Here is a 26,502-nt window from a genome sequence, read left to right as displayed (position 1 = left end):
GGGGTGTTGGTCATGCTGCAGTCGCCCAGTGTCAGTTGAAGTCTCATACAAACAAACGAAGAAATACCTAAATACAGCCTGATGGTCCCCCTGTGCTGTCCTCTGAACAAAGCCACTACCCTGGGCTCTTCCCCAGATTTCCATGAATTGTCAACCCTCTGTTTATTGGATCTTGCTGGGCCCCAGCTGGATTTGGGATTCCAACTATTGCATACCCTCTGGGGGCAGCTTCATCTAAGAGAGGCCAGTGGTGGGCACAGAAGCTGGCATACTTTTACAGCCCAGGCAGACCTGGAGCAAGGCACAGCTGCAAGATACTGCAGAAACCTCAGGCATATTGTCTTCCTGCTCACAACCACTAGCTGTGGCGTTACCAGGATGGGAATTGAAAGCTCATACTACACTGAGCAAGCCTTGAAACCCATGCATTTTTGGAATGAAATGATTAGTTTAGACCTAATAAATATGCAGATCAGGGGCTCTGTTTATGTTTCTGTCATCTGTGTTCTTTTTAGGGGAAGGACAATTTTAATTCAGTGAAGAAGCTCCAATCCATGGGTCTTAGAGTGGTGGCTTGGGAAAGGAAACCCTAGAGGACTCTTTAATTAACCTGTGAATGTGCAGGGAAAAGCTTGACCAAGAAGAGGGTGACGCCTTGGTTCTGAGATAAGATACCCCTAGAAAGGTCATGGAGGGTGAGCGTAACTGACTTCAGCCCATAAAAGAGATCAAGTGTCCTCCAAATTCCACTTGTCAAGGACCCTCTTGGATTCATGTCTTGGTTGTGTGACCAAGGTTTATTTTTATTTTTTAATTAAAAATTGTTTTTCTGATTAATGTGCTCGTTGTCGACACTGCAAGATATTGAAAAGTATAAAACAGAAGGAAAAAGGGGACTCATTCATAATCTCACCACCCTAAAGAATCACTAGCGACATTTTAATGTATTTGGTCCAGTGTCCTGCTTTGTTATTCAGAACAAGTCTAGTGGGGGAGGCACCTGGGTAGGGATGGGGGAATTTCTGTCACCTCTCTCTGGTGATGGGAGGATGGGCTCTGGGGTGTGGACAGCAATCCAATTATCCTGATGCTCTAAGATGGCAGGCAGAAGTGTGTCTAGGGATAAGGAACATGCCTGCACTTACCCCACACTGTGTAGAGCCAACCCCTTCTGAATATGGGAGGGGGAGAGAATTCAAGGTCTGGACTGGGCAGTCCCACATTACAGACTGTAGAGAGGTACCATTGGAAGTGTTAGAAACGGTTGTTAACAGCACAGACCCCAGAGGCAGAACAACTGGGGGTCAATCCCAGCTCTCCTACTTGAGAAATATGGGACCTTGGGTGAGTTACCTCACCTCTCTGTGGCCCAATTTCCTCATCTGTAAATAAGGATACTAGAACATACCTCATAGGCTGTCATGAGAATTAAATAGTACACGTAATGCAGTTAGAACAGCAGTGCCTGTCAGATAGCCCTCAAAGGTCAGGTGTTAGTTTATTTCCTGTTATACACATTAGGACACCCTTATCCCTTAAGGGGATTTCCAGTATCTTCTGCTGATACTTAAATGAGGGAAGGCAGAAAGAATGCTGGATTTAGAAGGAGAAGACCTTGGTTCAAGTTCTGACCCAGCCACTTACTACCATGTAAATTATTTGATCTCCATGCACCTGAGTTTCATCATCTGAGATGAAATGGGGATAATAAGGCCCTTCTCACCAGTTGTTATAAGTATGAGTTGAGACCATAGAAATGCAAAAGTGCTTTGTGTGTGGAGAAGAACCACAGTTTTAATATTGGGGCTTTCCTCCTGTGACTTTTACTAGGTGAATCTGATTACAGGCAGCAGAGGAAGGAAGGAGGGAAGGACAAACCGTGCTGGAAAGACCCTTGCAGAAAATCTAAACAGGAGCCTGCTCTCTTACTTGGTGCATTTGGTTGGTGCAGGTGGACCAGGACTTTGTACTGCCAGTTCCTGTGGTTGCCTTGGTAGTGAGAGGTTCCTGGCAGGGCCTTGGAAGGCAGGAGTGGAGGGAATAATTATTTTCCTCTGCAGGAAGAGGCAGTCGAGTTTCTCTGATGGGCTCCTCCCTGGCCAAGTCTCAGCAGAGGCAGCCGAGGAGCCAGACGCCACGCAGGGGAGGAGAAGGCATCAGAGCGGCAGGAGATCTCTCACCTGTGGTGAAGGCGGTGGAGGTGATGCTGCTCCGCTCAGTGTCCTGGGCCGCCTGCAGGAGCACCGTGTAGTCTGTGCTCTCGGACAGGCCCTCCAGTCGGATCCACGTGTCCTCCGCGTCCACAATCAGCTCCTGCGGGATGAGCGGAGGAGGGAGGTGCAAGGGGCTGAGCAGAGGGGTCACCATGGAGGGCAGTGGGGAAGGGAAGGTCAGACCCCAACGTCAGTATTGCAGTGACCTTTTTTATCCTCTCCATCCCACATTACGTAAGAAGGAAACCGTTCCAATAAGCAGAGAAAACAGCTCCTATGTGAGACTGAGGCCAGCTCCTATCTCACGGATGCACATTGGGAGAAACTTAGGCCCGGGATTATTGAATCCAGCGATTTTTGGATTGCACAGGGCCTCCTGGAGCCCTGAGGATGCAGGAACCTAGGCTTCCTTCTTCCACATCCAACAGACTAGCTCTACTTAAATCTATTCTGTGTATTTGGCTTCTGAATATGATTTCACTTTATTTATTTTTTTTAAAATTATTTATTTATTTATTTATGGCTGTGTTGGGTCTTCGTTTCTGTGCCAGGGCTTTCTCTAGTTGCGGCAAGAGGGGACCACTCTTCATCGCGGTGCGCGGGCCTCTCACTATCACGGCCTCTCTTGTTGCGGAGCACAGGCTCCAGACGCGCAGGCTCAGCAATTGTGGCTCACGGGCCTAGTTGCTCCGCGGCATGTGGGATCTTCCCAGACCAGGGCTCGAACCCGTGTCCCCTGCATTGGCAGGCAGATTCTCAACCACTGTGCCACCAGGGAAACCCCTGATTTCACTTTAAAAAAGGATTACACTGTTAACAAAAATTTGACAACCAGTGCTCTAGGTGAACTGTTTCAACTGACCACCTAAAACCGAAATTTGTCACCTCTACTGTGGGCTATATAGATGTAGCCTTTATAATGCTTATCTAGAGGCATATGAGACTGTCCGATTTGGTATCCAGCTCATGTTTGCTTGGCCCTGTTAGTGAAAAACCATTCCAATACTGTGTACTTATATTGGCTTGGAAGCTGGTGCGTCATCATATTGGTCGCATCACCACAACTGAGTGAAGTTGCAGGGTAGATGCCCCCATTACCTAGAGAAGAAACTGAGGCTCAGAGAGGTTGAGTGCGTTGCCTCAACTTGTATGGAGAGTAATAGTGGAGGCAAGACTAGCACCCAAATCGCTGGCTTGCAGATGAGGGCTCTTTCCTCCACAGCACGCTAGGTATCCATAGTGGCAAACCTAGCTTGTTCCCTGTGGATTGCTTGACAGCAACGGTCTTTCCCCTTTCCAGAAAAATCTCACCTTGCGGCTTCCGTCAGTGGATTTGTAGGTCAAGATGTAATTCTCAGTCTCTGCTCTGGGAGGCTGCCAGGAGATCAGGGCACTTTGTCTGGTGACTTCACTTGCTGTCAGATTTGCAGGAGCGTCCAGGACTGCAGAGAGGAGAAAATGCCAGGAGTGCCTGTCCCTCTATCTCCTTCCTCTTTGATTCCAGGCATGTAGATCAGTCTGTCTATCTATGTGGTCTCTGGGCTGCTCACATGCTAACCCCAGTTCTAGCTTGGCCAGGGGCATAAAGGGCACTCCTGGGTCAGAAGATAATCGTCATGTCATGATCATTCCTGCAGCTATTCCCCCTTCCCTCACCTGACCCTCTGGGCCTAGATGTGACATCTTCCGATCTGACCCTCTAGGTCTGAAATCATGACCTTGTTAAACCTGCATGTCTGTGAGTTCACTCTTGAACATATAACATTCCCACATCTATACCTTTGTCTACTGTCCTCCTGGCCATGACCGTACCCAGCAACTCCCTCCCCAATATTAAGCCCTTTAATATCTATCAGATTTTTCCGGGCCAGATGCATTCTCAGTACTGGCCTCTGTTGGCCTGGTTCTACTGCTGTCAGCCAGACCCAGGAAGAGAGCTGCAACTCACTTTCACTGGCATTTGGGCTGCAGTTAACTAAAATAAGAATAGCTCATAGCTGCATTGTCCAAAACCTAGAGACTATAATTTAGTCCAGCACATGGAAACTGATCATTTTCAGCCTCAGTAAAAGCCTCCCAGGCTACTAGATATGTAGCTGGCCTTGTACTCACGGGTAGAGAAGTTGGTGCTGATGGTGCCACTGGTGAGAGGCCCACTGGCGGCATACATAGTGACGGTATAGTGGGTCCTAGGAAGCAGGTCAACAAGCTGGAATTCCTCACTGTCTCCATCAACAAGGATGGTCTCTCCAGCAACTGAAATCAGATGGTTATGGATGAGGAATGAATAAGGCTCTTCAACTTAGGAAAGACCTATCATATCCAAAGGCATTTCATAAAGATGCAATATTAGAGAATTTTGGAAAAAATCTTTTAGAGGTTATTGAGCTTAGCATTTTATTCCATACAAAGCTCCCCTCTCATCTTGTTTTGCATCTTAATGGAGAAATTATTTGGAGGCCAAATTGTCTTTTGTATAACTTCTACTCGAGTCTCTGGAGTTACAAGAATAAACCAAATCCTTTGTCCACCTGACCTCTTCCTGCCCCCCACCCTTCCTAGTCAAGTCTTCTCTCTTCTAGACTGAGAAAATTCAGCCCCCAATCCCCATTATATGTATGCGATGATTCTAAAACTGTCACAATCCTGGCTACCTTTCTCTAAACGAGTAACAGTCTATCAGTGTCCCTGCTGAAATACAAAACTCAGAGGAGAATTGAAAACGATCATTGAGATTGCTTCATTACAATACATTGTAATGTCAGTACATTGTCAGTTTTCATTGTACTGACAATGAAAGAAACAGGGTCAGTCTCTGCTTCTATTTGTGCCAATTATGTATATTAATCCATAGGTTTAGAGACAGTCATGGGATATTGTTATCACATGCTGAGATTATTATTCATCAAAGATCTTGTTTATAACCCACTCCCCAGCCTTACCTTGTGTAGTTGATTTTAGTTGATTTTTTGCACCCATGGGAAGAGCTTTGCATTCATTTCTACTGCATTTTGCCTTGTTGACTGAGTTTTGGGCCACTGTTTCAGTTTATTAAAATATATGTGAATTTGGATTCTATTGATCACAGTTTTGTCTTTTGGAAGAGCTCACATAAGGGCTCTATTTCTTTAATATCTTCCTTTGCATATGCTGCCAACTGTCAGCTTCCCAGCCACATCAACTACAGCAGTTCCTCAAACTCCCCACTCTCTCTCTCTCCATACAGGGTACTGTTTTTCTTGGAACGCCCCTTCTTCTCCTATTCTCTTTGTCTTTAACTTTATCTAAGATCTGCCTTCTTTCTTCCCCTCAACACCTTCACCCCAAATCACAGTGGCCCATCAGAGGTGGCACACTGGTGTTTTGTGTTTGCCCAAATCATGACACTGCCCACGTTGGGTTGTAACTCTTTACTTGTCTGCATCATCACCAGAAGTGAGTTCTGCAAAGACAAGAACTCATGTTTGGTCTCTGAATCATTATAGCCTTAGAGAGTGCATGGCACATGGGAGGGCAGCAAAAGTAGTTGTTGAATGAATGGAAATTAATGGCTGTGATGGAGCTCTGTGCTTCGTATCTGTGAGCAGGTGTATCTGACTGCCTTAGGGGAATAATGGAGATAGTGTTGAAACTAAGGCTTAAAGGATGGGTTTACTAGGCAGATAAGTAGGGAGAGCGTTTCCTGGTAGAGGAAAGAGCATGTGCATGGTGGTTTGAGAAGGCAGGTGAGAATTAAGAAATGCAGGGTCATAATGTGCAAGGAGGACTGGTAGAGGTTGAAGTGGCTTTTGCATGCACACAGGGAGGTTAGGATGTATCCATAGTAATGATATTCATTCTCTGAGGAGGGTCAATCATTCAATCAGCTATGTAACTCCAAATGCGGTCCACCATGTATTTTTCCATCTAAGTGGTAAGTGGGTCTTTTTAATGCCTTGCTGAGATACTAATGTGCTCTCGGACTTGCCAGTTAAAAAAAAGGACATAAAGTGGTTTTGGTAAAACTCATACTTAGTGAACCTGTGCTGGTATGTAGTAATCACTGATTCCCTTCCAGCTTATTTAATAGTCTGTTTTGGTTTTTACTTTCCCAAGCTTTGACAGTCAGTTTACTTTTCAGCTTACAGAATTGACTTAATCTGTCATTTTTGAAAATTAAGACATCTGCCTGCCTTCTCTCTTCTGGTATCTTTGTTCTCTGGATTCCTGCCTATAACCCACAATATTCTGTGAGCACATGTATAATTTAGGCAGGGAAATAATTTTCCTTGGCTTAGGAACTTGAATTACTCAACACTATTTTGCTTTGGGCTTCTCTGTTCAACTTCAAATAGCGTTAAGGTGAACAAGTATAGTGAAGAAGACGTTGCAACTCAAGATTTCACGTTGGCTCAACCTTTTGGGATGGATATGAGTAGAGAAGATCAAAGCAACAGAAGAGCTTAGTAGTTCTGAATCCTTTGTCACCTGTTACCATGGATGGTCCTTTAGTGCTTTGTTCACTCTGTAAATACCTAGAAAAGTCAGCTTTCTTGCCTGCAGCATTTTGGGGCAAGTTCTGAGTTTTGTCTTCCAAGTGCTATTTCTGTTTTTGTTTTCCTCTTGGTTACATACCCTTCTTATACCTTTTAGATTCAGCTTTCTCAATTCTCATAGTTGATACAGTTCGCAGAGTTTGGGGGCTATCTTGAGGGCTTTATGGTGAAATTAAAGCAGGAAAATTTACAATTTTCTCTCAGATGGATAAAATGTTTTGGTATTTTTTTACTTTCATACTAGTCTTCAGCCCCCATCCCCACCATTCCCCCCTGATGCATAGAACCGCAGATACCCACCTGCAAAGTGTGTGAGAACAATGACGTAGTTCTCCACTTCACTCACTGGTGCCTTCCACTTCAGCAGAGCTTCTGTTGGAGTGATGTTGGTAGCAGTCAGATCCACAGGATTGTCCATGGCTGAAACAGTACAGGAAAATATCAGGTAAAGGTAAGAGGAACTGCAGGATGGAAGAGCAGAGAACCGTCTCCTATAGTTTCACCCAGGATGCATGTCTGCTGCTGCACTATACAAAATAATGAAGTGAGTGAGGACCTCTTTCCTTTCTCCCCTTCTGATTCCATCAGCCCCCTCCCCTTCTCCCATTCCTCCTTCCTCTGAAGCACCCCGTGCTCCCCTAATTGCCCTCAGAAGTTCCTTTTTAATTCATTCATTAACTTCTTATGTGCAGAGCGCTGTCAGGTGTTATGGGGGTGTCCAAGGTATGGATGTTGTGTTTTAGATATTTAAACCTAGATGGAGAAACTAAGAACATGCTATAGAAACTATTATATTTCTAGTTAATGAGCTAATATGCTTCCCAGGCTCTTTGTTCTTTGATAAATACAAGGGGCATGCCTTGTGGAACAATCTCTGTTGATGAACGTCAGGAAGTGTGGTGGGAGTTCCATGAAGTCAGGGAGTAACCCCAGCACCTGGAGCTTAGAAGTTACTCAGTAAATACTTGTGGAATGAAGAATGGGACTCAGGTTGCCTTTAAAGTCAGATCTGATTACTGAATTCTTGCTTTGCTACTTACGAGGCTGACTCTGTACTGAGCCCTGGGGATCCTTTTTGTGGCATAGAGAGTCAAGGGACTTCGTCCAGGCTTAAAGCCAGGAGTGCCCGTTGAGGAACAGAGGTTGCTCATCATAGCACAATGTTCTTATTCTCACTTGCCTATGCTCCATGCATTTGTTTCCTTACTGTGCCTCCCTTCCATAAAGTTGGGATTTATCTTAGAAATGCAGGTTATTACAGTAGTTTAGGCATCAACTCACCCTACGTGTCATGTAATTTACTTTTGGGGACCAAGATATGCTGTTGATCTGGTCCTGTTCTCTAACTGAAGGTTCTTATCGCTTGTCTGTGTCTTTTATTTCAAAGAAACAACCATAAAATATGTTTACAATTTTAACATCTGAATTGTATCCATAATCTGTGCCTTGAACAAGGTCTTCGAATGCAACCTTATTGAAAAGAAACAAAGAAGAAAAGTCTTATGAGACTACAATTAGCTTGACCTTTCTGAGATTGACCATGAGACTCCGAGGAGTACTCATTGCCAAAAGTTATAAAATCATAGACACCATATTAAAACAACAAAATAAGACATCTCTGTGAGTAATATGGTTATTGGGAGTTGCCAAAATAGCTCTGCCTGAACTTGAAGGAGGGCAGTTTGGGTTGGTGCACTACTGAATACCTGCTTTAGAGAGACTTGCTTATGACCAAGAACCCAAGGAATGAGTTTTTGACCTGAATTGTTGTTCTCCTTTACTTCCGGGGTAGGAGGCTCTTGAAGTCCATTTTATTGTCCTCACTGAGAAGAACCCTAATTTCTTTAACATGATTTCTCAGACTTTGAGGAAAGTATGGGGGTGGGGGGGAGCTTCTTTTTACTCATTGGACATCACTTCAGGTCAATATCTGTTGATACTTTAATGGTCATAGATAACTTGATAGAAAGGGTAAGATTGAACCAAAAACATGGCTGCGTTATCTGTAGTCATAGGCATGGAAGGAGATTAGGGAAGATTAGAACATCCTGTGATGTCTTTAGATGAATAATTTTTTGATTTTCTGAAGGAATGTTTCTTTGGCCATGGCCATAGGGATGTTCTTTCTGGGTTAGTGAGTTTATCTACAAAAGCAGTGAGGAATTCCAAGCTGCCCTCGTTCAAAAAATACGATTCTCTGAGGGAAGTAAGCAGCCTCAGGAAATCCAGGCGTTCTCCTCATGAGGCAAGCTGGATGTTTTCCTGTGTGCTACAGGAACGATAGCCTCATGGAGAGTTAGGTCTGGGGTTGCAACAGGAAACTTTGGCTCTTCCCTCTTGTGTCTTCTACGGCAAATCTTTCCTAGTTCTGCATGATGGGCTGGCTGAGGGGTCAGAGAAGGAGAGCAGGGGAGCTGCTGCCAGAGCCCTGTCCTCAGGCCCATCATTTTTCCAGAGAAAAGCACCTCCTTCCTCCTCCCTGGAGCATAAAGCAAGAACAGATGCAGCTACTTGGTGGTTTCTGGTCACATAGGATGACGAGTTTTATGACCCCAAGGGTCATTACTGGAATAACAGCCCCCTTTTGTTTTTTCTCTAAGGTAAAGTTTCCTTGTCTGAGTCTTTTTAACAATTAGACAGGATGAATCAGATGTCTGTTCTGGAATTCACTTCTGTCATGAGTCTTTGGAAGGTTACTTTTCATACTGGAAGTTCCATGAAAATGTCTGACCTAAACCAGTAAGACTCTTAGAAGGTGCCTCTCTAAACTCCTAGTGTTACAGAGGAGGTCAAAGGGGAGAACATTGCAAATTGCTTTGCATAACAATGTGAGTCAGAGGAGCACCCAGGAGAGGAGCCTGGGATCCCAGGATCAGTGTCCTCTGCATTAGCCAGGACTTCACTCTTTCCCTCTTTTGTTGGTCACAGGTCCTCAGCCAGGGTCCCGACTTGGCCCATGATAGGGAGACATGCCCACCTGTGTGCACAAGAGTGCAGATCCGCTCGCTCTCTTCCCTGCCCCGCACGCTGTTGAGGCTGATTTCATATTCGGTAGCTGGGTACAGCTTGGTGATGGTGAATTCTGTCACTGTGTTGGGCACCACTGAGCTGTCCAGTCGTCCCACTAAGGAAGAACAGAAGCCACAGGTCAAGTTCAGTGGATCCTGTATATACACAGCTCATAATACAGGAGCTCCTGGTGGCACTCCTTTTTTCATGAAGCCAATATGGGTGCAAGGCTCAGCACCCAGTTGGGGGACGGGGAGGCTGGGAATGTTGGAACTTGAAGAGACCTTGCATGCTGATCCCACCCCCTCATTATATAGGATCCCAGGAGCAAAGGAAAAAAAAACTATTTATTAGGTGGTTTTCTAACAAACTAGTCTTAAAGCAGTATAGAGGGAATGGCGGAAAAGAGTGGTCCATGCAGCCCAGAGACAGGGTAGTCTGGAAAATTATCCCACCCCCTCACTGGAAGTGATTGTACCCTCTACTTCATTAACAATTCCACATGCACCAGCAAGAACTGTTAGGATGCAGGTGAGGTCTGGGCCAACTTCTTCTGACTCATAACTTGGCTGGAGTGGCTGTAATAGGACCACCGTCACTGTGGTTCCCTCCAAGGCTCCATCTGGCTCTGTGGTGTCTTTAGGCATCCCCTGGGGTGTTTAGCCTTGGACTTTAATTCTCTCAGAAAAGTGCATGTGACCCTGGCTCTTGGTAGATCCTTTTAGAGTTCTTTGTTTCTCACTACACTGTCTGGATAATGGTGACCGATTACCATGGTTCACTCTACTGGTGAAGGGCCTGCTTTTTGAGTGAATGTAATCAAGCCTTTTGTCAGAGGAGTTGGTGAGTTCTGGATTCCTTGGCTGCTCCTCATCAACCCACTCTCATTCTGATGCAGCATGCTGCAGAGAGGAAGGAAATTGCAGGCAGGAGGGTGATATCCCCTGGGATACGCTAGTTCTCCCATAACAATCTTCATCCAGCTCCAAATCCCATTCATCTTTGAGAAACCAAGAAACTTTATTACCTTGTGTTGGCCGATATGATACTCGGTAGTAATCAAAAGATGCAACAGGAGGGCTCCAGGAGACCATAACTGAGTCCTTGGTCACATTGCTGATTGTGATGTCTTTGGGGGGATCAATTCCTACAAGGACCCAGGTGGTTATGGGAAAAAGACAGGAAGCACAGTGTGAAAAACAATTCCTATTTTTGGTTTTATGTGGACCAAGAGCTAATGGTGTCCCAGAGGCAGACAAGACCTTACTTTATACTAGGGCAACCTTAAAACCATGATCAGGCTGAAGTCTCACTTGAAACCTCATAGGAATGGCCAGTGTCATGCTCCTGGAGAATATTTTAACAACATGAAGTCAAGCTGTCAAGGTCTGTGCCTGTGCAGCAACTATTACCTATCTGTAGGGCAATTGGGAAATTTCCTTTAAGTTTGTATGTTTTATTTTGAACTGGGAGTAACGGTCATTCTCTCTGGGGCAGCTTCTCTTGGACAAACCCAACTCTCTCTCTATCTCTGTTAAGCACCCACCTTTTGTTCAATGTGGAAAAATTGCTATTGACTGTAGAGGGATTTCAGAGCACAAGTCCAGAACAAATCCACTTCCCTAAACTGTATTTTATTTATACTATATACTTTGTTTTTTTGACTACTGGAAGACTGCAGGGTCAAAACCAGCTGAGTGTTTAATCCACTTGTTCAGTTTATGAATTCTTGTAAGTATGTAAGAAACCACCCAAACACACATGTCCTCACCCACGTGCACACTCATATTTGTGATTATATATGAGAAGGATGAGATACAAGTGATCCAATTCATCTGAGAGTACCTGTGTTTTCCAAACAACATGCAGATCACCCCATTCTCAGAGTATGAGGTCCCTGTATGGTTGCATGCTAGTCCCATATGATCCTGAGGAAGCATCATTCACATCAGTGAACTTACTGAGCAGTCAAGAGATGGCACTCCAGAATAGGAACAGATGTCTCCTCACTGTAGAAGGGTTTCCTCTTGGAGACTAGCTCTCTCCAGGGTTTTCTCCTAAGTTGGTAGTGGGAAGACCTCTGGACCAATGCGTTAAAGGCCTGGCCTCCTCAAGACATTGAGTCCATCCTACCTTCTAAATGGAAGTTTCCCATCTTATACATTTTGTGCGGTCCTGGAAGAGGTGGCTGTTTCAGAACAACTCATAGACCCTCTCTTGATAAATGAGGTGGTCCCCTACTCCTTGGGTGTTTCTCCTTGTAAATTTCATTGATTTGTTGAAGGCTACTGTGGGAACCCCCCTGACCACCTGCTGTCAAGTCCTCCAGCCTCACCTGTGGTGATGGAGCCCATGATGGGCTCAGAGGTCACTGTGCCATGGACTGCCACCAAGTTCACGATGTACTCGGTGGCTGGCTGCAGGCCCATCAGGACAGCATGCCTCTTGGTGGCATCCAGAGAGACCTCCATCGTCTCTTCCTCTTCATCCCGGGGGCTGTAGTTCAGAATGAGTCTGTCTGCTGGAGGGGATGGGTCACTCCAGGTGATGTTCACACTGGAGGAGGTCACGTGAGAAAAGTGCAAATGGGAGATGGGGCGGAAGCCTGCAAAGCAGAGGACATGGATGGTTCTGAAATCCACATGAGGTGGTGGGGCCACTGGGATAGAAGAGGCATCTGACTGAAGAGATCTCCTTTCCTCGCAGATAAGGACTACACCTTCACCTGTTGACCCAGAGCTTCCACATCCTCACTCTCCTGTCCTGTCTACTCTCCTTTCTCCAAGCCATACACTGAAAAATGAATGCCCTCAGCAGTATTAAACCAGCATTACCTCTGAGTTATTCATAATACTGATCTAGGATTTAAAACCTCTATCCTGGAAGGAATTTAACATGATCCCATGGATCCTCAGAATGCCCACTGATTTCGTGCAGGCAGGGAATTATGAACAGAATCAACCACTATGTGCAGCCTATAGGAAACCAGATACAAAATTTCAGGCGTGCAGGTAGCCTTGTTCGTCACCCCCTTTACCTCCAACCATTCCCTCTTGAGGTATTTATTAGTTTCTCCTCTATCTCTTTCTCCACCTACATTCTTCCTTTCTCTAAAGGATATGGGGCACTGGAAGAGTGGGTTGCCTAGATGACCTTCTCACACTAAGATCCGTTGATCCCTGAACCCAGCCGAGATTTCTGCTGTCCTGGTACCTGTGAAGGCATCCACCGTGGACTCCAAGCTCTGCTGCCGACCCCTCTCAGCTGTGATTGAAATGATGTACTCTGCGCCGGGCTCTAGATCTGTCAGTGTGTACGAGGTCCTGTCCTTGGGCACAGTGATTTCGGAGGCGATCCCAGAGGATGGGGTGAATGTAATTCGGTAGTGGTCAATGGGGCCACTGGCCTTGGTCCAGATGAGGGAGATGGAGGTTTCTGAGGAGGCTGTCACCATGAGGTCTCGAGGACTGTCAAGTTCTGTGGATCAACATAAGTGGCCTATTTTACATAAGTTCCACACGAGGGCCAGTATTTATTGGAATTGGACCCCCTGTGGATTTCTAAGCTATCAGCGGGTCTGCTGACCACGAAAATTGGCTTGTCATTGCTGACACTTATCTCACACTTTGTTAAGTACCATTTCTTTGAAAGATGGCCAGGAGCTTGGCATATAGATGAACAATCTGCAGGAAGGCATTAGTAACTCCGACACCACTGGAATACACCCACCTCTGGGACAAAGCTGGCTGCTGACTTTTAAGCTCTCCGTAATCATTTTCTCCTAGCCTTTCTCAGTAAGCCAACCATGGCAAAACAGGTACCACCATCAAGTATGGATATGCCATTCCTGGAAACCGTAGCTACCTCTGTTCCTGGTGCCATTTTGACTGATCTGGCCATGGGTGTGCAGGCAACAAGATCTGAGGACTCCTGGGGACCCATGTCCATGTGGTTCTCTAGAGAGGTGGTCTATGCTGGACAACCCTGGGACAGGGATTGGTTCAAAATCCCCAGCCCAGCCCAGGCTGCTTGTACTTAAGTTACTGAAGTGACTTTGGAATTTGCCTGGGATTTGGAAGCAAAACTGCTGGATCCAGAATAGCAAGGGTCTCAGTGGACTTCTCCATTGCCCTTAGATTGAATGGGTGGTTTCCATGTCTAGACCTTCAGCCTGTGGCTTTTCTGAGGGCTTCTGTCCTACATGGTGAGGAGTACCACATTCTGCCTGCTGTGGGGTGATCTAGAAGGGAATATGACTTGCTACAACACCCACTTATTCGGGCATTTCCACCTCTGCTCTCCACAGCTGTGGGCAGCCCTTCAGACTGTGGGGAACCACACGCAGATCTGTGGGGAGAGGGTGGGAGTCCATCCTGCATGTCAGATGTCAGAGGGTAGGCACAGGGAATCAAAAAGCTGCCGGTAGATGGTGTTCTTTGGCTGATAATCGTCACCCAGGGACCTGTTCACTACGGGGCATTGCCTTCTGACCAGTCCTTGCTGGGCTAAGCTTCCGTGGCCCCTCAGGCTTGCAGACTGTCCTGGTCTCCTTCCACAGCAATCTTCCTACTCACCAGTCCTGGCATTCATGGTGGCTGGTACGCTTTGCTGTGAGTTCATGATGGCGGATATTCCAATTCCATACTCAGTGCCAGGCACTAGATCTGTTGGTAGATGCAGAAACAAACATTATTCCGTGTGTGTCAGGGGTGGGGAAGGCTGGACGGCGGGAAGCAAATGACCTTAGGTTCTTGTTCAGATCTTCCCGAATCCACTCCTATTTTTACCTATTAGGAAATCCCAATTTCACCACTTAGAAAATCCATACCAAGTCAACAGGACGAACTGATCAGTGCAGAGCTTCCTTCTTGCTGCTGGTCTCCTCGGGAGGGCAGTGAAGCTGCCCTTGTCAGTGACCTTCAGAACTGTGCTCTGCTGTGGAAGGTCTCCCTGAGGTACTTAGAGTCTCAGGTTGGCTACAACTGGTGAAGGGATTTCTTGCTTACATTGTGAATCGGGGGAGTGCGTAATCGAAAAGGATTGTGTGGACCTAAGCCTTTAAAGCATTTCTTGAACATTGTGGGTGAAGACCAAGCTGTACCTTTTATAGACAGGGACTGAGGCCATGTGGGGACGTTTGCATCCTTTCTGGGGAGCACCTGTGGATGGACTGTCTCGCTGAGCACAGGGCTGTCAGGCCTTTAATGTTAGGGCATGCAGAAGCCCTGTTGCTGTGGGCTCCCTACCAAGGGCACTCAAAGCTGTAGATTCAATGTTAGGATGACTTCTGGGGGACCCGAGGAAGCTGGAGAAAATGAAAAAAACTGTCCAACTACAGGGGGAAATTCTTTAGGGTTCAATATAAAGGATCTAGAATTATTTGGGGTGTCTCCCTACCCTCTCCCACATTCATTTTCAGATTAACTGGTTTGACTGGTATATTAATTTCCTATTTCTGTTGCAACAAATTACCACAACCCAGTGGCTCAAAACAACACACATCTATTATTTTATAGTTCAGGAGGTCTGAAGTCTGAAATGGTTCAGCAGAGCTGTGTTCCTTCTGGAGGCTCTAGGAAAGAATTTGTTTCTTTGCCTTTTGTAGCTTCTAGAGGTTGCCTGCATCCCTTGGCTTGTGTCCCCATAACCCATCTTCAAAGTCAGCGGTATAACATTTTCAAATCTGTTTTTCTCTCTGAGCTCTGCTTCCATGGTCCCATCTTCTCCTCCATCTTATAAGGACCCTGGTGATTACATTGGCCCCACCTGGATAGGACAGGCTGTTCTCCCCGTCTTAAGATCCTTAACCTAATTACATCTGTACTTTCCTTTTTGCCACATAAGATGACATAGTCACACGTTCCAGGGAGTACAATGTGGGCATCTTTGGGGGCCTTTATTCTTGTACCAAACCCGCATCAAACTCACCCTCATTTATTAGGACTGGAGCTGCAGGAATATGCAACAAGATCAGATTATCACCTGTACGGCCCCTCATTGTCCGCCTGAGTCCCTCTGGGAGGCTCTTTTTGGGGCCCTTTGTGGGCTCGACAGAACCAAGGCCGATGATCTTGCTGTTCTGCATTTATATAACATTTGTTCTTTTCAAAATACCTGACTGTGTTTTGACTGTCGTTTTCCTCACAACCTTGTGAGGAAAGTGGGTTGGGGAGTCTTTTCACCATCTGCATTAATTTCCTGTGGCTGCCATGACAAAGGACGACAAGCTACGTGGCTTAAAACAACAGAAATGTATTCTGTCACAGTTCTGGAGTCTAGAGGGCCAAAATCAAGGTGTTGGTAAGCCCATGCTCCTTCCAAAGACTTTATGGGGGGAATCTTTCCTTGCTTCTTCCTAGCTCCTGGTAGTTGCTGGCAATCCTTGGTATTTCTTAGCTTACAGCTGCGTCACTCCAGTCTCTGCCTCTCCTCTGTTGGTACGTGGTGTCTTAGTCTGTTTGGGCTGCTATAGGCCAGGCAACTTAAACAATAAATATTTGTTTCCCACAGTTCCGGAGGCTGAGAAGTTCAAGATCAAGGCACCAGCAGATTTGATGTCTGTTGAGCCCCAGCTTCCTGGTTCATAGACCATCTTCTCACTGTGTTCTCATACAGCGAAAGAGCAAGAAAACTCTCTGAGGTCTCTTTTATAAGGTCACTAGTCCCATTTATGAGGGCTCCACCCTCATGAGCTAGTCACCTCCCATAGGCCCCCATTTCACATTGGGAATGAGGATTACAATATACGAATTTGCGGGGAGGGACACAAACATTTAGTCCATAACACATGGCATTCTCCCTGTGTGTCTGTGTCTTCTCCTAATCTTTTGAAGACACTGGTCACATTGTATTGAGGTCCCACCCTCATCTTAACTTGATTTCATCTGTAAAGATCCTCTTTCCGAATAAGGTCACATTCACAGGTTCCAGGTGGAAATGGATATTTTGGGGGGGGGGGTTGGTGGGGGGGGGACACTATTCAAATCAGTAGTTATTTCTTTATGAAAAGAAACTACGGCAGAGAGTAAGTCTGTGACCAGCTGGAGATGATCCTTAGGCTTCTGGCCTCAGGGTTCAGGGCTTTTAGGACTGAATGGCTTACCCTTCCCTTCATTTCATCCCCCGCCCCGGGAGCAGCTGTGACTTCCCCAGGAGCCCTGAGGTAATAGGTACGATTTTGACAGGAAATGCATTGAGCAACCTTTCCTTAACAGCGGCTTGGATTAAGGAAGGTGAATGCTGCCTGGGACCCAGAGAGTTCTGCACTCCCTCCTCTTTGTGGTTTTCAGTACAGCCTGTGCAGTGAATCCCTCGTGCTCCAGTATGGCAGAACCTACCAGGCCTTACTGACCAGGGTCTCTGGACGGCATGTGTTAGAATCAGCCCTCTTTTTCCCTTCTCAAACCAGCTCCATTCATTTCCTAACCTTTAGTTCTTTCTTTCTCTAAAGTGTCAACACTGGTGGAAGTAAACTTTGACTTTGAGGCCTGCCGTACTTACATTAATATTCAGGCTCTGCCACTTTCTACACGTGTAACTGATTACTTCACATATTTGAGCTTCAGTTTCTGTAGAATGGGAAGAATAATAGTATCTATCTCAGAGGGTCATTGTGAGGATTAAATGAACCAACATGTGTGAAGAACAGTGCCTGGCCCATTGTGATAGTAGCCCATAGTATTATTACCTTGCTCAGAGAACTATTCCAGGATTTTGAGTTGTTTTTTGGTGAGCCCCAGGAAGGTACAGGTTCGTCCTCCGCACACCTCTTGTCAGTTTGCTGAAGCTTAGCCTGTTGGCTCTGATGAAACCAGTGATTTAGGGAGTCCTGGGGTCAGCGAGGAGCTGGCCCCTGGCTGGGCCGAGTACCTGTCACTAGAATGAGTTGGGTGATTGCAACGCCCCAGATCCATTCAAAGCACACATTTATCTACGTCAGTATGTTCGGCGAGTCCCAGCTACATCCTTGGTTGGAGAAATTAGATTACCTTTGGGACATAAACTGCTTTTCTCAGACAACTGATTGAGACCTTCAATTGCCTATAATGAAGTAGAAATTCTCTGACGTAGATGAAGGGTGACAGATCGAGGGAGGAAGACAGAAATTACATGTTGCCAAACGGATCTACCATGTAACGTTTTCATCCGAGTTTCTTATTTATGAAGCTTAAATGAAATGTTCAATAATTTACAACGGAATCATCTTCTCCCAGAAAAGTGCAGAGCAGAATTTAAAGTACTCTCTTCCCAGGCTTTCTGTCTAGGTGATTTGGAAGTGAGACTTGCTTATAGGTTCCTGCCTCCCGCTTCCTTTGATTTTCAGCAGCTTTCTTCCTGTGCTACAAGTGAATTGTTGCTCTTTGCCAGCAGGTAAAGTACACCTCTGCTGGAAAAGAAAATGCGTATCTGAGGCATACCCAGTACACTTATATATCAGCACTTGGAGGACTCCTAGGGATTTCTCTCTTTTTAAAGACCCCTTGCTCTCTACCAATGCTCTCTTTATCTTTCCATCCAGCTCCTGCAAGTAGTAGCATATGAATGGCTCTGTTCCCTTTCTTAACAATAGCTCAGAAAATTCATCTCATAGGAAACCACCACTCTGCATCCCTTATAGAACTTCCTTTGTTCAGCTTAGAGGGTGATACTTTCCTCAACTCTTTCACTGCATAACCATTCTTCTTTGAATTCCCAAAACACACAGTTCATTGACTCAACAAACATTACTGAGGGCGTCCTTTGTGCCAGGAACAGGGTTGTATACTGGGGATACCAGGGTGAGCTGAATGGAATCACCCTTGTCCTTAATGAGATAAAAAGAAATCTGTACTGAAGAAGGAAATTAATTACTTACTGAACACCCATAATATGCCAAGCAATGAGCTGCATGCAGTAATCTAGAAGAATAATGAAGAAAAAAGAGAGGGAAGAAAGGAGGGATAAAAATCAAAAGAGAATTTTAAGTGTCTGGTGGCCAGGAGGTCTATTATTAACTATAGTTTCTTAGCGATTCATACCTGTTACCTCGTTTTCCCCTGCAGCTCTGCCAGGAGGGCATTACTCATGGGTAAACAGAGGATCAGAGAAGTCCATTTCTTGATCAAGGTCACAGAGATAATATACAATAAAACTGGGTTTAGAACCCAGGTTCATTGTTCTTTGTGACACATCATAGCATGGTCCCTGTCCCTAGGAGTCTTACAGGCTAGGAGAGGGGAGTGGAGTAAGCACCTTGGAATTTGAAGGTGATTTGGCACTACACCATGGGCTGCTAACTAAGAAAACCAGTTCAGAGTGGGGATGAGATCAGCATGGGCTGGAGTAGCCAGAGAAGGCTTTCTAGAGAAGGGACTTGAACCTTGAAAGCTAGCCAAGATTAGGAAAAGCTGAGGGACGACGGAGACATGGAATTTTCTAATCGGCAGGATGGGACATAGTGAGCAGGAACAGATTAATTAGAGCTAGAGAGCAAGAGGAACTAGCAGATTCTCACCTACACTGCAAGGACTGTGGGTGGGTGATGAAGACAGGATGACTCACTTCCCTCTGTTAGGAAACCTATTCTTCATGCTTCCTGCTGCTAGCAGGAAAACAGTGGGAGAAGGAGGCCCAGGAAACTGAGATTGCTCTGTCTTGCTGGCAGAAACACGAATAAGACACCTGGGGTCTGCGGGCTTGATTAGGTTCAGATGGCCATGCAGAACTATATGGACCCTTTCCGTCTCTGAATCCCTGGACTCATCTCCAGAATATCTGTGAAGTTCAAGTCCACAAAACTGGGGTTGGGGATTTGGTTGTCTCTAGTGCAGGGGTCCCCAACCCCTGGGCTGCAGACCCCTACTGGTCCACGGCCTCTTAGGAACCGGGCCCCATAGCAGGAGGTGAGCGGCGGGCGAGCCAGCGAAGCTTCATCTGCGGCTCCCCGTGCTCGCATTACATCCTGAACCATCGCCAACCCCTGGCCCTGCCCCATCCTTGGAAAAATTGCCTTCCACGAAACTGGTCCCTGGTGCCAACAAGGTTGGGGACCGCTGCTCTAGTGCATTTGAAGGACATCTGCCTTCAAAGGGAGGGGCAAACTGATGACCCTGTCCCCAAGGAGCTTGCGGTCAGTCTCTCAGTTTTTATCACAATCATGCTATTATGTTGTTATTGTTAGTTTTCTTGCTGGTCTCCTCAGTAGACTCTTAGGTCTTTGGGTCAAGGGATTTGATTTTTTTAATATTTTAATTCAGTATGTAGTATAGTGAAAAAAATATATGATGCACAGAAGCAGCATGGCGGGGGCAATGGTGGTGTTGGGAAGACTTCTATGAGAGAATATCTCAGCTGGATTTTGAAGGATCAGGGGACATTTGGTTGGGGAAAGGGCAGGCTGAGGGAATAACATATGCAAAGGTATATCTGGTAAAAGAACTTATGAAAACCAGGGACCTAATGTAGGGCCCCTCATAGGGAAATTTCCAGCAGGGAATTTGGGTGCCAGAGGTTTCATAGATGGGGAGGTATTTGGAGACAGAGGATCTTCTGGGAACCCCTGAAATCATACCAGATAGGCAACAATCTACTTTTCAGTGTACTGAGATCTAAGCTCCCAGGCTCCCCATTCTGATATTCTTGGGGAATGGCAGATGCTTCTCCAGGGTTCCCCGAATGAGTCAGGCTTTGGAGGACATCCATTTGGGTGTGGATGATGTTCAAGCATCAAGAGAAGACTCTCTGCTGACTTTAAGGAAGGGACTGGTCCTACAAACTTATATTTAAAAAGAAAATCGTAACACCAAGGACTGTTCTCAGATGCAACTTTCTTGTTGCCAGTGGGATTAATAAGGAACGTGGGTCTTCACTCCCTGTCCTACAGGAACATCCCATGTCTGGGTCTTTACTGTAAACAAGCATTTGCTGCTGAAGAAGTCAAAGCAGAAACGGAAAAATTCCCACCTGGCTTTACTCTTGGTTCCCTTGCACCAGCCCTTTAATGCAAATAAGGGGACAGATGCCCTTACATGCCAGCTGTGAGGAGGAGGACGTTGTGGAAGCCTCTGCCCTTTATCTCCTCTCTTCTGCTTGGGTCTCTGCAGCCCCTGGAAGGTGGCGCTGTGCTCAGAGGGTGCCTTACCAAAGTGACCACTTGGGGTCACTGTGACTTCGCCCAAAGCAGGATGAGCACCATCTGGCCCAGGCCCCGGGCCCACTGCCCGACTCCTCCTCCTTAGAGGAGCCTGCAGGGCATTGAAGTTCTGGCACTCGGTCTGGGGCTTGTGCCCTGGCACGTCAGGGAGTGCAGACAGGGTGAAGTGAACGTCAAGTGCCTCAGTCGGCGCTGATTTGCCAGCTGGACTCCTCTGGGGGTCTCGGATTTCTTCATGGAAAATCTTCCTGTGGACAAGCACCTCGCGGAGCCCACCTTCTCACCACGAGATCTCCATTTGAGCCCCAAGGAGACAATGAGGGATTTGGTAGAGGCCTTGGTTTCCTGTCCCCAGCAACCAGAGGCCTGGAAGGCGGCAATTCACAGGGCCTGACTGGGGCGTGCTTGCACACGTCAGCCTTGTGCAAGTGTGTGTGTGTGTGAGTGTGTGTGTGGGGGTGTCGTGTGTGGCTGGCTGCAGGTCTGTGTTTTCTCGCGATCCAATGTTGCACCATGAAGTCTGTAGGAATCTTCAAGCCTCTGGGCTTCCTGAGCCCTGTTGATGATTTTTCTGATTAGCACCTTGTTGACTGGAGATCCGGGGAGTCGCAGTGCAGAGAGGCAGCTGGTTGGGAAGCATCATCAAGAGGTGTGGAGGGGGCGCCCCATCGAGTGGGTGAGGGATGTGATGACCGGGCCCCGGAGCGGGGTTAGAGCCCAATGCTCACGTGGCCATACGGGCCAGTTCCTTTTGCCCTTCTCCTGACCACAGGGGTCCTCAAGTGTGGGCCCCTGCTCCTGAGGGAGGACCAGGCAAGAGACTGTAGATGACAGAAGACGAACCCCTTTCCGCTGTTCGCAGAACACCGAAGCCACAGGCTTTTCTGATGACAGCTTAGTGGAGCCCCCTCAGACAGAGACCAGAGCAGTGTTTATAATTTGCATTGGTCACAGGCAGGGTTTTGGGTTTTTGTTTGCGTTTTTTTAATCAAATTCCAGTCAAAGAATGAAAATTTCCTTCCTTTCCTCCTCCCTCCCTTCCTCCCTTCCTCCCTTCCTCCCTTCCTCCCTTCCTCCCTCTCTCCCTCCACTAGGGGTTTTCTGTATGGTTTATGGTTTTTCACTGCTACTCAGAAAACAGTGATGGTGCCAGACCCTGGTACATGCTTCTGGTTCTAACCCAGAGGGACCTTGGTGAGCCTGTAAGGTACATAACACTCGGGGACCCCTTTGGGACTCCAGATATGGTTCACAGGCCAAGCAGACGTGGTCCAGGCTGAGAGGCTGAGCCTAAAAAAAAGACTTATCGTTAAGGACGCAGAAGCCACCAGAGCAGAGAAAAAAAATCATTGCAGACACCGAGTCTGTTGTTGAGAAACAGATTCACACTCCAGAGGGAATTTGCTGGGCATTGCCTAGAGAGAATAATGGAAAAGAAATGTTTGGTATTCTGTGCCCCAGCCTGGTCTCTGTGTTGCAAAGGGGGAGGTATATGATGGAGGATGCAGGGGGGTGCTGTGAGCCCGCCGTGTGACTCTGAGCCCCAGAGTCAGGAAGGGCTTGCATTCCACAGCGAAGGGGTAAGTGGTGGCTGCAGAGACAAGGGCTTCTGCAAGGAGTATCCAGTACAGATGCCGTAGGACTTGAAGGACTTGGAGTCAGCTGGCTGTGAGAATAAAGGGTATGTGAACTTCTGCCTGGGAGAGGCCAGGTTGCCAGAGATCCAGGCTGAGTTTTGTAGGGATTAAAAACAATAAAAGGTCAAATGGCTATTGAAGGTTTTCTATGTACCAGTGCTCAGATATATAAATATATATGAGTTCATTGAATCCTCCCAACAACCTATGAGGTAGACATGATGTCCTTCAGACCAGGAAGCGGAAGCACAGAAATTGAAGAAATTTGCCCAAAGATGCACATCAGTGAAGCTGGTCTCAAGCCTGAGTGGGTGACTTCAGAAACCATGCTCTAAGTGAGTGCTTCTTGACCATTAATGTGCACACAAATCCCCCGAGGGGCTTGTAAAATGCAGGCTCTGATTTCACAGATCTAGGGGGGAGAGGGCTCTGACATCTCCTGGGGTGATGCCCTTGCTGCTGGTCCTCACACCCCACTTTGAGAAGCAGGGTCTCCGCTCTGTGCCACACTTATTACACGGGGTCGTCCCAAACCATCCGTTAGCTCACAGACCTCCTCCTCTGCCTCCTTATTCCTCCTCCTCTCCCCCTCCTCCTCCTCCTCCTCCTCTCCGCCTCCTCCTCCTCCTCCTCCCCCTCCTCCTCTTCCCCCTCCTCCTCTTCCCCCTCCTCCCTGCCCCCCCATCATCATCACCATCATCCATGTATTGAGTACTTTGCTATGTTAGAAGAATGGTCTTAAACTCCTTCAGTACATGATCTCATTAAAGCCCCATCAAACACTATGAGGTAAGTGGCATTATTCCCCTTTTACCAATGATGAAACAGAGGCTTAGAAAGGTCGAGTCAATGGCTCCAAATCACACAGTGAGTAACTGGGCCTAGATACAGAGTCTAGAGTCCCAGCTCTTAACATGTCCCACAGGACCGAGCATTCAAATAAAACTGAGACAAGAGAGAATGGTACCTTCTGCTAGGGTTGCAATTATTTTTGACTGGGGATAAGGAGTGTGGGGACAGCTGAAGTTTCTAGTCCTTCATACTCTTTCTGGCCAGGGAGGAATTGCTTCAGATGAGCCTGGAATGCCCTTCCCACTGAGTCCAGGGTCTTGTTTTATATATACAAGCAAATAACTTGTTTGGAACTAAAAACAAACAAACAAAACCCCCAAAAACAAAACCAAGTCTCGGAAGCTGAAAAAACTCTCCTTTTTAGCCTCCAAGTTGGAGAGTGAGGGAGAAAACACAACTATTTAAAGCTGGGATCAAACTTCTCGCTCTTTTTGCCTTCCTTCCTTCCAGGTCTTTCCTTCTTTTTCCCCAGCTACCACAGTGAGACTGCCAGCAATCCTTGTAATCTGCATCTCAGCAAGTACAGATATACTTGATTTCCTTACATTCCTATAATCCCTTTTTAAATCACATAAGGCTATTTGCCTTTATAAATCTTCCCAGCAGTGAGCTCCCTGGGATAATTATGTGTAATATATATTTATAGTTTTATTTCGTAAGCCCAATTCAAATAAAAAAAAAAAAATCAACCTATCTGAGCTCACTCCTCACTAATAACCTTTCCATTCCTTGTAAGTCTGCAAGATTTGACTGTTCCTTCCATGTTACTTCTTTAGTAGGAGCAGCCATGAAAAGGGATGGGGACTTTTGACTAGGATTCAGAACTGCCTTTGAGTCACGGCCCCCTTGCTAGCTTTGTGAACTCGGGCAAGTTTCCAAAATCCCTGAGTCTCAATTTCCTCATCCGTAAAATGGAGATGCTGACGGGGGCGCCTATAATGTGATGGCTGATGGCTGTGACATCCTTTGTTTACTGATATGGCAGGCAATATTTTAGTTCTCCTGTCCCTCATGAGTTGTTGTTGTGAAGATTAAATAAGCTAAAACTATGTGAAGGTGCCTGGAATAACAGAGATGATCAAATGGATGTAGAATCTTCTTTCCACCACCCCCCCCCCACCAGTAATGAGAAATAATAGGATGATTATTATTAGGATGTGACTGAGTTCTCTATATCTCATGATTTTAAAGTGTGTCCTCCATCCAAACAACTAGCCATCATCTTTGTAAAATTGCTAATTGCCAAAGCAGCCTGCGGCTCTGGGCAGAGATGGGCTGCGCCTAGAACCAGTTCCCTCCTGTATCATGGCAGGTTTTTTTGTTTAGCTGAATTTTTGTGAATGTCTCCAGCTCTCTGTAAAGGCTCTATGCCAGCTGGTCTGTTCCTGTTATGTTTAATTCACCCCCATTAACCTGCTTGGTCAGCATATCTTTCCATCTCCTTGCTGTGTTTCAGGAGTGCGTCTGTTTGGAAAAAACATTTATTATATTTACTTTAACTGGCCTCATTTGGCAAGGTGGTCTGGGATTTCAGTTCAGGAGGAAAACAGATTTGATTATACTGCCCTTGTTTACTGTACGCACTCTCTTGTGTGGACCCCTTGCCTACTAATGCTTTTGCAAGAAGCCGAGACACAGGATAAACAAAGTCTCTGCGAGCACACTGGTGGCCCCTCGTCCATGGCTGCTTTGCACAGTCTCCATCTGAAAACTGTGCCTCACATTTCCAGCCGTCTACCTTTCAGCAAAGTCCAGCAGGTAGGTTTTCCTGGCGGGTGTGTCTAAGGCCCCAGGAGGAGCACTGGTTGGGCGCCACATCCTCATGGGGACAGGGAGTGCTCCCCAGCCAAGCGTCACGGTGACCTGGGTCATCGCCTTAGTTCATGCCACCATTATCTCTCTCTTTGACTCCGTGCAGCCTCCTGACCTCTCCCCTGCCTTTGGCCTTGTCCTGTTCCCGTCTGTTCTCCACACTGTAGCTGCCCAGATCTGGTCATTGCATCATCTTATTTAAGACCTTTCAACCACCCTCCACTCACACTCTTTATAGGGTACATAAGGCATACCCAGGCTCTTGTAGCCTATGCCCCAGTCATAGTGAGCATGTGCAGTTTCTCTCATCATTCACGCATGCGTTTATTCATTCTTTCATCACTTATCCAGGACCTGTAAGTGCTAGATGCTGTGCTGAACGCTGGGGAGTCATGATGAGCGAAGCCAAATATGGTCCCCCTTTCACAGAGTTTAGTCTAAGATGGAGAATGACAATCCAATAATCACACCCACAAGCGTACAGTGATAACTTGAGGAGTGCTGTGAGTGGTAACCAGTAAGATGAGGCTGCCAGACAGGATGACCTGACCTCGCCTGGGAACCAGGCAGGGTTCCAGAGGAGTGACAGGTGAACTGAGAGCTGGAAGGGAAGCAGACGTCACGAGGTAAAGAGGGTGGTGGGAGAGCCTGGCAGGCAGAGGGAACAGCATGCGCCAAGCCCTGTGGCAGGAGGGAGAAGGCGTTTGAGGAACTGAAAAAAGTAGACCTGTGCGCCTGGAGCACAGGGAGCACCAGGGGACGTGGGAGGGAGAGGAGACTGGGGAAGATGGTAAGGAAACCAAGGCCGTGCAAGGGTTTGGAGTTTATCCCAAGAGCAATCGGAGTCCCTGAAATGGCTGCAAAATGGGATGGCATGATCAGAAATGTACTTTGAAAAGATAACTGATGGAGTGAAGAGGAGAGCAGAGGGGAGAGAAAGTGGGGAGGTTATCGCAGTGGCGAAGACAAGATGTGGTAGTCGCTTAGACCAGGTGATGGCAATGCAATGGTGAACAGCAGACGTATGTGATAGGTACTTGAGGGGTTAAGTCAATGGGATTTGGCGATGGTTGGACCAGGGAGAGAGCTGGGTCAGGAACTGCCATGCCCCCAGGAGCTTACTTACCTGTGAGCGTGGCTCTGGTGGTTGGACCGATGCCCTTGGGGACCAACAGCTCATGGTACTGCTCGCCCGCCAAGGTGCTGTACACAATCTTGTACTCCTGAACCTCTGCTTCACTATTGTCCCACTCAAGGTCAAGGCTGGTTGCTGTGCGGGAACCACGCCGCAGGTTCTTGGGGGCGTCAATCTC

General features: G+C 46.8%; 1 protein-coding gene and 1 long non-coding RNA gene across 5 annotated transcripts in view; one reads left to right on the top strand and one right to left on the bottom strand.

The window, feature by feature from the left end:
* The window catches only part of TNR (tenascin R), a 425,185-nt gene that overhangs the window by 37,335 nt on the left and 361,348 nt on the right, over positions 1-26,502 (bottom strand). For both annotated transcript variants that reach the window (XM_082363712.1, XM_082363711.1), the window contains exons 9-18: positions 26,316-26,501; positions 14,332-14,421; positions 12,971-13,234; positions 12,093-12,362; positions 10,785-10,904; positions 9,726-9,872; positions 7,049-7,168; positions 4,326-4,469; positions 3,525-3,655; positions 2,181-2,313 (exon numbers count right to left, since the gene is read on the bottom strand). In XM_082363712.1, the coding sequence (XP_082219838.1) occupies positions 2,181-2,313; positions 3,525-3,655; positions 4,326-4,469; positions 7,049-7,168; positions 9,726-9,872; positions 10,785-10,904; positions 12,093-12,362; positions 12,971-13,234; positions 14,332-14,421; positions 26,316-26,501 (1,605 nt within the window). The remainder of the gene's footprint in view (positions 1-2,180; positions 2,314-3,524; positions 3,656-4,325; positions 4,470-7,048; positions 7,169-9,725; positions 9,873-10,784; positions 10,905-12,092; positions 12,363-12,970; positions 13,235-14,331; positions 14,422-26,315; position 26,502) is intronic.
* Positions 1-26,502, top strand: part of LOC309604675 — a 426,266-nt gene that overhangs the window by 164,975 nt on the left and 234,789 nt on the right. The window lies entirely within an intron of this gene.

This window comes from Balaenoptera borealis (assembly GCF_965194805.1).
Source record: "Balaenoptera borealis genome assembly, chromosome: 1".
Lineage (NCBI taxonomy): Eukaryota > Metazoa > Chordata > Mammalia > Artiodactyla > Balaenopteridae > Balaenoptera > Balaenoptera borealis.
The sequence above is the reverse complement of the archived record's forward strand: the minus strand, read 5'-3'. Positions and strand labels throughout refer to the sequence as shown.